At 39.9% G+C, this 12337-nt stretch overlaps 3 protein-coding genes across 3 annotated transcripts; 1 reads left to right on the forward strand and 2 right to left on the reverse strand.

Moving 5' to 3' along the window:
- Window positions 1-6641: 6641 nt before the first annotated feature.
- Window positions 6642-7019, forward strand: MELLADRAFT_85286 (uncharacterized protein; the record flags this gene model as incomplete). Its single annotated transcript, XM_007408665.1, has 1 exon — window positions 6642-7019. The coding sequence occupies one exon, from the start codon at window positions 6642-6644 to the stop codon at window positions 7017-7019; it is 378 nt and encodes a 125-aa protein (XP_007408727.1).
- Window positions 7020-7514: 495 nt separating this feature from the next.
- MELLADRAFT_77485 (uncharacterized protein) lies at window positions 7515-9178 on the reverse strand (the record flags this gene model as incomplete). Its single annotated transcript, XM_007408711.1, has 4 exons — window positions 7515-8037; window positions 8121-8267; window positions 8420-8881; window positions 8960-9178. 4 exons carry the CDS (start codon window positions 9137-9139, stop codon window positions 7912-7914), a joined length of 915 nt encoding a protein of 304 aa, XP_007408773.1.
- Window positions 9179-10403: 1225 nt separating this feature from the next.
- On the reverse strand, window positions 10404-11145 carry MELLADRAFT_124133 (uncharacterized protein; the record flags this gene model as incomplete). Its single annotated transcript, XM_007408710.1, has 5 exons — window positions 10404-10420; window positions 10490-10558; window positions 10655-10768; window positions 10875-10946; window positions 11028-11145. The coding sequence occupies 5 exons, from the start codon at window positions 11143-11145 to the stop codon at window positions 10404-10406; spliced, it is 390 nt and encodes a 129-aa protein (XP_007408772.1).
- Between the last annotated feature and the right edge of the window lie 1192 nt (window positions 11146-12337).

The raw sequence follows: 12337 nt of genomic DNA on the forward strand, positions 1-12337 counted from the left end.
ATGTCCAGTAGGACAAACACCGTTGTGTTCACATTGTAGCACCCAGTTTGCAACTGCTTTATCTAACTAAGCATGTTGGACCATTCTTCTACGCTTTGCTTGAAGTTCACCTTGACTTGTTTGAGTAAATTGATTCTTTTGCTTCAAGATATCCGAGATCATACTCTGGCCAGGTGTTTCAATAAGTTGAATTCTTTCTGAGCCCATATAGCCAGGCTACTTTGTGACATCCCTTTATTATTTTCAAACTGCTCGCATAGCATCTTCTTCTGAGTATTATTCATGAAACCAGTCTGTATTGGCTTTTTTTAGGCATTGAGTATTATTCATGAAACCAGTCTGTATTGGCTTTTTTTAGGCATCTTGACTGTGATATGTAGATTGGTTTTTTGATTGTAAAATGATAAAAATTCAACCGATTGATTGAAATGATACAATGAAGAGATAAAGAAAAAACAACAGACAGAGCACAGGGGGCAATTGCATGCTAACACAAGCGGATCAATCTGAGATCTCTGACATTCAATCAATTTGTCTTCAGATGCACATCAATCTGAAACCATGTATGTCCTATAGATAACCACTCCAAAGAAGTCGCATGGACTCTAACTTTTTCTTTTTTTTTCTTTTTTCTGGAATCCGGTGACCTCTGCTATCCGGTACAAAAGCCGTCCACCAAGCGTACCAAATTTCAGAGGTTTGACTGTATGTCAAAATGATCGAAATGGTCTCTTGAAGGTTGGGACAAATTGGGAGGTGGGGTGACTTCAGGAGTGGCTGGCCAATCCTCCACTGCTTTATTAAAGATACATTGAATACCACCTTTGGCTCGGTCAGTGTGTTCAGCATAGTGAAGATCAAAGAACTTCAATCGATATCTTGGGTTAAGAACAGTGGCCATCAAGACAATTTCTGCTGATGCTGCTTCTTGCTGATATTGGGCAAGTTTAGGTAACATGACATTGATCATGCTCACTATGGATGTGAAGGTTGAGCTGTTGTGAATCTGCTGGAGGGTCTTGGAAACTCAAAGGTATTCAGCTAGAAGGGTCGATCCAGAGGCGAAATTGCCCTCCATCCGCTTGGTTGATAACCAAAATACCTGATGGGTCAGATCATTCAAAAGGTTAGTCAATTCACTTAGACAAGAAAACCAGAAGGAAAATCAAACTTACTTCTAAAACCAAACAGAAGGCCTCCACAGCATCCCATTCTTCCATGGTCATCATGATACCCTGGTAGTACTTGGTCTTCTGATCGCCAATCAAGATGGAGTCAACAATCTAGAGAGAAGGGTGTCAGCATTAGAGAGAGGAAAGCAAGAGATTAGAGCAAATGAAGTAGAAAATAAAGAAACTACTTACATTGCGTGCACTAACTAAATTAGAGAACATCTTCAAGTCGATGTTCCATTGAACACCCCACCCAGCAATTGGTGCTGGCCCCTTATAGCCCATCTGAGCAGCTCGGGCCTGAAATTTGCAACGGCGAGCACTTCTTTGGGTCAATAATGCATTGAATTCTTGAGCTTCAAAAATGGAGAGATGTCAGTATACCTGCTTAAAAAGGATGAATGAAAATTTTGAAAGGAAACATACCTTGAGATAACCCTGAACCACAACACAGCCATTCCTTGGCTCATCATCATAACCAAAACCTTCATATTCTTCATCAAAATCTAAATCACCAACTACATTTAACCGGCCTGAGTGATTGGGAATCACATCTTCATCTTCATTGTCTTCAGACATCAAGGCTAATGCATCAAGGTTATTGTTGAAGATGAGTGAGGGGACTGGGACTGAAACATGTGGTGGAGTTGTTGGTTTGACATGACCAGCGGACAATTGTAGAGAACTTGAGCCATGCTTTACAACCAATCCGAGTTTATGAGCAAAACATCAGACATGATTGTCTCGTGAATTCCATTTGACTGGGTCCTCACAATCCATGGAGGCCTTCTGCATTTCTCGAGCCATCAGGAAATTTGACAAACTGGAATCAGTGGTTTGACCTATCATGTAATCAACCAAATAAAAAAAGGTTAGTTGAGGCTGATGAATAGATAAGTTTCAGAGAGAGAGAAGGAAAGGGTGAAAGGAATGGAGACTTATCTTCTTATGTAAATTGTTTGCTGTTAAGAATCGTGCAACTGGTTGTGCAAGAAGATACCCTACTTTATTCCAAGCAACAAGTTTAAGTGTGAGGTGGACCGATCAGTACTTCCAATCTTGATCAATGAAATTAGCCAACATGCCAATGAAAGCATACCAGTTCCCCTTCATGGTCCATACATCATGGACAAGCAAGAACTTGCTTGGATTGTCCTGTCCGCAAGCAAGGTCAGTTCTCAAAAACAAATTGATATATCAGTTAAGGCAGAATGAGACTTACATGAACTAAAGCCAACGCTGCCGACTGCAAAGTGCAATAGAGCTCTTTGCTGCACTAGCTGCCCAGGTAGGAGTTCTCAAGACCGCTTGTTGATTTGCTAGAGTGAAATCCGCACGCAAAGGAATGTCATAGAACCTGTTGAAAGGGAGAGCGTGCCAGAGGATCCACACCACAAGAACCGTGTTGCATAACTCAACGCTGAAGGTGGTCTGGGAGAGGAAGGCGTCTAGAGTAGGTTGACCGTTTGCTTCATTCAAAGCAATCATTGCTTCAGACTGCTCTTGAGCCCAGCTCAAAGGCAGCTTGCAGCCCGCCTGGATGGCTCAGGATTGATGAGGACAGGCCGCTCGTCCCTTAGCGCCGTCACAATGGGCGTATAGGTTCCAGTTTGTACGGAGACCCCGTACAAAAACACCACGACACCACCAACACCTATAAGCTTGAGGGCCGTCACCAGACTTCGAAGAGAAAAAAAAGAACACAAGAGTAGTATTGGGCTGTTTGGGTTGGTCAACTAGGAGATTGAGACTTACTTCACCAGGCAGATGATGAGGAGGACAGTAAAAGTCCAGGAGTTCCTTAACTCATCGCATTTGAAGACGGCGAGCCCCAGTGTCAACATTTCAACTGAGGATTCTTCTTGATTGACATCAATGACATCAGGAACAGCCTCAGTTGGTTTTGGCTGTGTTTTAGTGGGTGGAATGATAGGATGTAAAGAAAAGAAACAGAAAAGTGAAACATAAAGGTGAGAAGAAATGAATAGGAATCCAATAGGTAATAGACAACTTACCTTTCAAGCAGCCCGCTTCTTTCGTCTTGGAGGTCCTTGAGACATACCAATAGATGCACCCAAGCCTCTGGGACGACACTTGGCCTTCTTGCTTGGGAAGACAGCCTTCTGGCCTTTTGGGCTTGTTGTCAAGTCGATGATTGGCAACTCGGCTTCTTCTTGGTCTTGGTCTTGGTCTTTGTCAACAAAAGTTCACCATCAGAATTGCCACAACTGCTGACAATTTGGGATAGACCCGGTGCAGACTTGGTTTGATTGTCATCATCATCAGGGCTGGGACTCGGAGGACAAAGAGAAGATACACGCAAGTTGTTGGATTGAAGAACAAATCCAGGCTTAGGTTGAGTTGGGGTACAAGGACGAAGCATTGGACCTGTATGGGTAGACGGAGTAGCAGGAGGAGCAGTAAGTAACGGAGTTGATGAAGGCATCTTGTGTTCTGACTAAGTAAAAATGACTAAGTAAAAACAGGAAGGATGGGTGGACAATGATTTGTTAGTATCAATCAAATATATTTGAGTGGAATCAAATTATTGGCCTGAGGAGAAAGAGGAAAATGAAAAACAAGACAGCACATAGCTGATTATATAGGCGTCCAGCTGGCAGAGGTGGCGACAAAGGCCATAGAAATCTTGTGACGTAGGTCAAGACCCCAAAAATGCCGCACTGATATTGTTATCTAGAGGGCATTTGATGCAATCAGCAAGGTTATTATTTGATGTTGTTTGGTATCAATCAAAGTTTTAAAAAGAACTTACCCAAATAATCAACATCCAGCCGTATCAGATGGTATCAGGCCGGTGTTGTTTACAATGGTATCATTGATTGGAATCGAATGGATCACATGGAATAGCCTAATCAAAATATGAGTCAGGTCAAAAGCTAATCGGATTGTCAAAGAGGTCACAAGGTGTGTTGGCGAGATGAAAAGATGAATCTAATTGTGTTAGGGTCACTGCTGCATATCGCTTTGAGGTGGTGTCCCGGGGCGGTCTTGGCAGTCGCTCAGCTACATACGCAGTCCACTACATGACAGCCCACAAGAGGGTATCACAGGCGGATCACCAGGCCCCAATACATAAAATTTTCGCAGCGGCAGCGGGGCGGTCCGCCCCGCTGTTGCCCCGCCTGCGCTTTTTGCAGCGGATTGCTTCAGGTGTTGGTAGAAACCATCCCTTTTGGTGTGAGTAAACCCATCCATCATTTAATCCTGAATCACCCTTGTGAATTATTCAATAACAATTCATCCTTTTAGCACAAGAACCCTAGACATCCTTTCTTGGCGGCCATCACATGCCAAGGAGATCAGTTTTAGATGATCAGTTACTAAGTTGGGTTCCCAATCCACCTTAGTAGCTTGAACTAGGATCACACGTGTGTATTAGACAGATCATCATTAAACAAAGCTCTTCAGGATCATCTTCCAAATTGATCCGTGAGTATTTGTTTATTGAAGATTGACCATCTTCTGAATACACGTGAATAAAGAGAAATATAGAAACTTTATAGAGAAAGTGATAAGTAAAGGAAATAAGAGAAATGAAGCACTACAGTTGTTATCACCAAAGCTCTCGGACTGGTTTGGCTGGGGCCGGCCCTGGTCCGACTGGCCAAGGGGTTCAAACAACACCCACTTTCACCAAAACAAATCAAAAATTTGAGGTTTTTCACCAATTTTGACCTAATGTTTGAATTTTTTGTGGGTTTTTCAGCTATATTTCTGACTTAACCAGAATGTTAAGTACATAGCTAGTTATGTAAAGCCATGAAATAGGCCTGTATTAGGTGTGCATCAGGCTCAAATCAGCCCGCGGTCCGACTGGTTGGGGGTTTAGATCAACTTTTTTTTGCAAAAGTGGCTGTATAGGTTCATGAGTACCATTTCATGGTTCCTCTACACCTGAACAGTTAAAAAATGGGCTTTTCAAAAAATATTGTGGCATAAAAAACACCAAAGTACCAGGTCAACTGCCCCAATTCTTCTTGCAGGGAGCCAGTCAGAGGGCTTTGGTGATAACAACTGTATGTGTATTGTGCGTTTACTTGATGATTACATGTATGTAACTACATGTAATCCCTTGTTACAAGTTCTTTCAGCTTATTGCTACATGTAATTGATTGATTACATGTAGTTATTGATATGTAATAAGGTTTGTTTGTGAGGAAGAAGATATACTGCTATGGCTGTGTATGCCCTTCCTGACAGAGGCAGACGCGGAAGACATTGTGAGATGTTCAAAGTTAAATCTGAGCCAAAACGGGCAGCGCTCACTGGTTGACATTTTCTGCAAAATAAGAAGAATGAGTGAGTAAAATGGGACAAGTCATGATTATAAGAAGAGAATTAAACAAATTAAACTCCAAAATTGACCAATGGTCTCATTAGGCAGCACTTGATCCAGGACCATATTTCCAAAGTATTGGTCAACCTCATCCATGTGGTCAGAGGGGGCCTTGGTCGCAGTGTTTGAGAAAAGTGCATAGATATGACCTAAGGTCTTGACTTTAGGGTGTTGCATAAGGCACGCTGGCGGCCCTGCCTGCCCGGGTGCCCCCCTTTTTTTTTTGCTTGATAAACAAACAAAATAATCTTTTTTCTTTCAACAATATATGTAGGCTCATTATAGATATTCTTGATGTGTTAGAAGACTAATCTAGCCTCCAAACAAATTTCTATACACACATAATGGCAATGTAGGTCAAAATCATTGCATTTGACCACATTTTTTTGTACCCATAGAGCATTGAAAGTCTGCCCCGGTCGGCGCTGTGTGATTTTTGAGGGCCCTCGGGTCTAGCTAAGGCCGGACTTGGCCACGCGCCGGCTCTGAACTTTCGCGGTCGGCTCACAGCCCTACCTCGGGCCATGACAGGCACTACGGATAGTAATGTCCAATACCCAGCGCCGTGGTCAAAGGCTTCAAATTCAATGCATTCTTGCCTATAGAAGTCACACCGTACTCCGAGTCTCCTACTACCCTCTGAATGCTGAATGACTGATCAAATGCGATAAGAAATGTCAAATGATAGTTCGACTTCGACTGATTCACTCTTCAGTCTTTCAGATTCCGACTCCAACTCAAATGAAGATCAACAAGATGAACGTCCAGCAATCTATATCAATCCATCATCACCATCATCATCACCCATTGTTCAAATCCAACCAATCTCTGGATTATATTATATTCCAAGTTTCATTGATGATGAATTCGAATTGAGCTTACTTAATGAAATCTCAGAATCTAATTTATTTCCATCAGCTGATGAAAACCAATTAATGTATTTCTCAAAACCATTGATCGATTCATCCACTCAATCATTTTTAAATTGGCCACCATTTCTCATTAATCTGATCGATCGACTTCCCAACTTATTCAATCAATCTAATCCATCTAATCTAAATCAATTAAACACTACAATCTTCAATCCATCCAAATCAAACTTACCTTGGCAAATGATCTTAAACCTTTACAAACCACATCAAGGTATCAAGCCTCATGTCGATTTACTAGACAGATTTGATGATCTGATCATTGGAATCTCATTAGGTTCGAGTGTGATTATGGATTTCGAAAACCAAATCGATCCATTCCAATCAGAAAGGGTTTATCTTCAAAACAGATCTTGTTATATTCTTTCAAATCAAGTTAGGTTTCATTGGTTTCATGGTATCAAATCAAATCAATCTTTCGATTACATTTATGATCCATTAGAAGAATCAGTTAGGAAAATTCAAAGATCTCGTACTAGGATTAGTATTACTATTAGAAGATTAAAAGAAGGGGCTGAAGTCATTGGTGATGATTTCAATAGATCTTCATCATCATCTTGATGGTCTTTGAATCCAAACCAACTCAATGTTTCCTTTGGCTCATCCAAGTGGCTGTTTTTCTGAACCACTTTTGATCATCATTAAAATCTTTTCATGATACTTTCTTTACTTGTGATTTATCATTCTCATCTCTGACTTGCAATGTATTCAATTCTGTGTCTATCTAAACTAGGACATTCAAGTTTCTGGAGAAATTAACAAACACATCTATACATGATGTCTGACATGTCTCTATCTCTCTTATCTTTAAAAGGAAAAGAAAGTAAAGAATAGCTTTTCATCCTCATCCCAAGAATCTTACTAATTCAAATCCATCATCAATCCTTTTCTTATGATCAGAGAATTGAATCCCAAAGAACTACTAATTTCAACCAATATCTCCAAACAATGTTGTATCTCAATGTTTTTTTTCTACAAAATCAATTAGTCCACAATAAAATGTATCAACGTAGCTACAATCCTTACGTCAACTCTTGACTTCCTCTCTTTCTTTTTATCAAGTATAACAAGATTTTCAAAACATCAGAAGTTTTACATTCTACAAATTGATTTTCTTCATTTTAGATATGTATGTATATATATACTTAAGAAAGTAAGATATTTTGGGGTCGAAATGCTTTAGAAATATAACAAAAAAAGATGATCGAAAATGTAGAATAAAAGAACGAGACCAAAGAAAACGATCGGATGGTTTGAACCAAACCCATAACCCCATATCAACCTCATGATTTCTTTTTCTTTATCCTATTGAAAGAGTCTCCAAAGCACATCTGAGTATCCCCTACAAAAAAAGGTCATTTGGATCTGATCAAGTGACTTTTGAGTTTGATAGGTAAAAGAGATCTAAGAAGTTTAAGATCGAAGTCGAAGTGAAGCGGTTCAAAAGAAATGGTTATGATGAAGTTGAAACGATTTGAGAAGAACCAGGGGTGATAGACTGAAAGCTTGCAGAAGGAGCCGGTTCATCTTTAGGTTTCAGTACTTCTTCATCTGCCCAAAGATGGTCTCCAAGTAATTTCTATCAACAAAACCAAGTCAAACCACGCTCAGTCATCGAAAAGTAACGGAACCCTAAAGAGACACACAGAGAGAGATGCTTACATTCATGGTAAACATATGAACTGTTTTCACATTAAAGACCGCCTTCATCTTTTCATCACATATAATTTGTCGTTTGTCTTTCGGATCCTGTAAGTCATTTGCTTTAATATGTTCCCAAATCTTTTTAACCACTTGAGGTCTCGAACACTATTAAGATCCGTCATCGAATCGAATTTTGATATAAAGAAGTGAAAGGAGAGAATTCACAAAATTGAAAATCAAATGAGCTTTTCTTTAGATCAAGACTTTGAACTTTTCGAAAACATTCAATCCGAGTTTCCGAAACGTTCATCACGTACCGTTAAGACTCCAATCAGATCACCTAGAGCAGGTGAACAATTCATTTCTTTATGGATTCCTTTATTAGACGAATTAGGTTCAGCAGATTCGGATTTAGGAGCTCTAGGTTTTCTAGGTTTTTTGGGTTTAGATCCTTCATTCAACTTTGGTTTAGGTTCATCATCTTCACTCTCTACAAACGCTGCACTCTTTCTTTTTCGGCTTTGTGATTTGATAGGTGTAGGTTTCGATTTACTTGATGGTTTGATAGGTTGAGAACTTCGTGGGATCGAATAACTTAGGACTTCTTGTGATTGGCTTTGAGATCTTTGATTTCCTCCTGGAATCCCTCCAGACGGTAAGCTTAATCCATAGCTATCAGGTCCAAGTGCTGGTGCTGAATTAGGTGTCAATGGTAATTCTTCTTCTTCTGCTTCTTCTTTTTTGATTCCATTTTGACCTTCAGCAATTTCTCTTTGTACCTAAACCCAACATATCAAATCCGCAGCAAAGATTAAAATCATCATCGAGAAACCATCAAAACAGAAATGATAACTAACTTCATGAAAGATTGGAATCGAAATCCCATCGATTTCGGTCTTGTAAAGCTTTGTATCTAAAGAAGGAAAGATCGTGGTAAGATGTCTTCGGATTTGTTTTGCACTAACTAATTGTAAATCGACATCTGGTTGGTTTAAATATGATCTAACTTCAATAGCTAGAGTGGATGGTAAGCTCATGATGTTTCGATGTTTTGATGTCTGATGATAGTTAAGTTGGATGTGATGTTGATGATGTGAAGGTGAAGGTGAAGGTGAGTTTGGGTAGGAAATGGAAGTTTGATGAGGTTTGATGATTTTCAAACTGGTTCAAATGTGAAATGGCAAATGGCAAATGGCAAACTCAGTAACACAACCTACAATACCACATCATCCTACTTAATCCCATAAACATCAATTCACACTTCCACTTAATCTAACATCCATCATCATCCATCATCATCTAGTCTAATGCAAATAAAGAGTTTAGATTGCATACTTAAACCACATAAATGGACTTGAGATGAGCTCTAATATATGTAGAGAGCTTCAGACTACAAAACAAAGTGGGAGAAAAAAATATTGAAGATCAAAGACCAGGCGGAGATTCCTGGTGTTTTTGTTCTTACTAGGAGATATCATTAGGAGCCTTGGTTTCAACAATTTTGTGAGCTCTTGACTTCTGCAAGCACCTGGTAACATTTTTATATTCAGATTTGTACATTCTACTTATCATTTGTCTGATTTTTGGATTTGTCCAAATTCATGATGTACAATCAACAAATTAAGCCTACTCAGATTCCCTCTTGATTATCAGTTACATAAAACTTTTTTTGTTACCCACCTCTCCCTCACTTTCTCCAGTTTTTACAATTGGTTGTGTTATTGTAGTGTCACTGTCCCTCAGGTCTCTGGGTTTTTTACAAGCTGCAATTCACGAGTCAAAGCCTCCGGGCCGTCTTGTGTCTTATAAGCACTTGAAAAACAATTCTTTCTCCTTCCACAGATCTTCTCCACCAGGTCAAAAACAATTCCTTAGCAATTTCAAGAATTGGAGAAATTACAATCACATTTCTTTGATCTTGAGGATATGTAGTTACATGACATTTTAATTCCAACTTGAACTTTTACAGAATCATATTGGTCAGCTTATTGTTCGATTGATACAAAAAAAGTATTGAGACACTTTAATTTATAAATATGTGTACTTGAAAAAGCTCTTTTACTAATTATAAAGATAGAGATTTCAATATGGATCAATTAAATTGTGATGTCAAGAACTTGAAGCATTATTTTTGTAATTTGTGACACAAGAATCGAACCTGGATGAGTAGATGCCTAATTCTTGATTTTAAGGTATAATGAATTGAGAATTTGAAGTGTTCTTGAAAAAAATCCTTTGATCATCATCACATTCAGGCACCTACCAGATCCCTAGAATGTTGGTTGGTTTGGCCCATTTGTTTTAGCAGTCGGTACATACTGAAAGGTAACAAAGCGGGTTTCAATAAACGTATACAAGCTTTTGATAAACGAGAAGATTTGACTGACCCATAGCTTTGGATCCAAAGGTTAAAAGATTACCAGGGCACGTATAAGATTGGCCACCATCGTGACAAACTGAAGATCACACATTCACGCACAAAGACGGTTCCGAATAAAACACTTTAGTAGGCATAGAATATCTATAGATTGTTCAAGACTGGGGATACTCACTATAATTCACATTGAGAGGATCATACTCATATCGCGTACAATCTTGATTACTTACGCCGGATGAACCATCGCCTCCAATCAGGTAACAGCCTGACATTCTAACATAATGAGTATCTAAGATCGAAATGCAAAAAGAAAGGATGTCCGTTGATCAGTCTTTAGGGTGAGTTTCGAATTGTAAAGACATCAAGATTGATGTTTGTATCATCTTCACACTTACTGACAAGCGGTGACGAGCATCTTGACCATTTGCACTTGCATACCGTTTCGTCTGGGTAAGTCGACGTACAATCTTGACAAAAACCGGTCGATCGTTAGCATTACGATGTAAACCATGATGTAGGTGATCAATTTGGAAATCAAAATCACATACATGCGTGTCTTTTTGTGAAGGTAAACCTTAAGTCACAGATACATTCCTTGCCCGCCTCAAGACCCTGAATCCAAAGGGAAAATACTAGGAAGGAGATGATCGGGATGAGGCGAAGCATTTCTGGTTTAGTAAGACAGGAAGATGGACTTTGACTGAGGTACTTGTAAACTTGTAACAGTTTTGAATCAAGAAAAGGTAATAGGGATTGGGCGAAAAACCGACCAACAGGTTTCCAAACCCCATTCAATCGCTGTTCAAATTTTTGGGAACGTTTGCGAGATGGCTCGAAATCAATATCAAAGCCACACAAAACCAACAACAATTTTTATCCAACTTTTTGCTTTGCAGAATTGTTGACCGGTATGCTTGGTTGCGTGATCACGTCCATGCTTTGACCGTTCAAAAGCTCTTACAGGTAAAGTAATTTGCGGCGCCTCAAGCCTCGCAAACGCCCTTTTTGCACCTTTTACAGATCTGTGAAAGGTGCAAAAGCTTATCAAAAAATAACATCAGATCAGTTACTGCATCTTCACAAATGCTTGTCCAATCAAAGCAAAAAAAATTGCTGCCGGTTGGACCCATTTGTGAGCTGGACCGTTAATGAGGGTATGTGCACGATTGGGGCTTGAGTTTTTCTAGCCCTGAGCTTTCATTTTGGTGTTACTCGAGCGAAGAGCCAAAGAGCTCTGCCCAGATCACAGCTCAGTTTTGATCGCAAATCTATCAGCCTCCATTTGATTCAGAAACCACATCAACCACAATCTCCACCAACAATGCCATTTGTCAAGTACACCCCTCGAATCAAGGCTCTTGCAGTTATCAAAATCCTCGAAGGCAAAGCCACTGACGAGATTCGCGATGAGCTCCATGCAGACATCTGTGAACGTTCTTTCAAACGTTGGATGGATCTGTATCAAGAAACTCGGCAAGTCATCAGAGATCCTGAAGGATACCAAACTCGAGGACGAAAAACTTTGCTTGATGACGATGACCGCGACTTTCTGAATGAGCTGGTAGCTGCATCACCTGACCTCTTTTTAGACGAGATCCGGGAAAAGCTCTACGACGATACTGGAGCGCTCCCTAGTGTCGAGTGTCTGGCTAATGAACTCAATCATCGCTTACACCTTACCTCGAAGAAAGCCAACACGTCTCATGTCAACAAAGATTTTCAAAGAAAAGCTCAGTATGTTGAAAGGATGCGAGATATACCAGCTGAAATGCTTGTGTTTACTGGTATGGTTTCCACTTCTACTTGAAGGAATCACCATGCTGAATCAATCATCTTGCATCAGATGAAAGCTCGATAT

The sequence above is a fragment of the Melampsora larici-populina genome (genome assembly GCF_000204055.1).
Source record: "Melampsora larici-populina 98AG31 unplaced genomic scaffold MELLAscaffold_13, whole genome shotgun sequence".
In the NCBI taxonomy this organism is placed as follows: domain Eukaryota; kingdom Fungi; phylum Basidiomycota; class Pucciniomycetes; order Pucciniales; family Melampsoraceae; genus Melampsora; species Melampsora laricis-populina.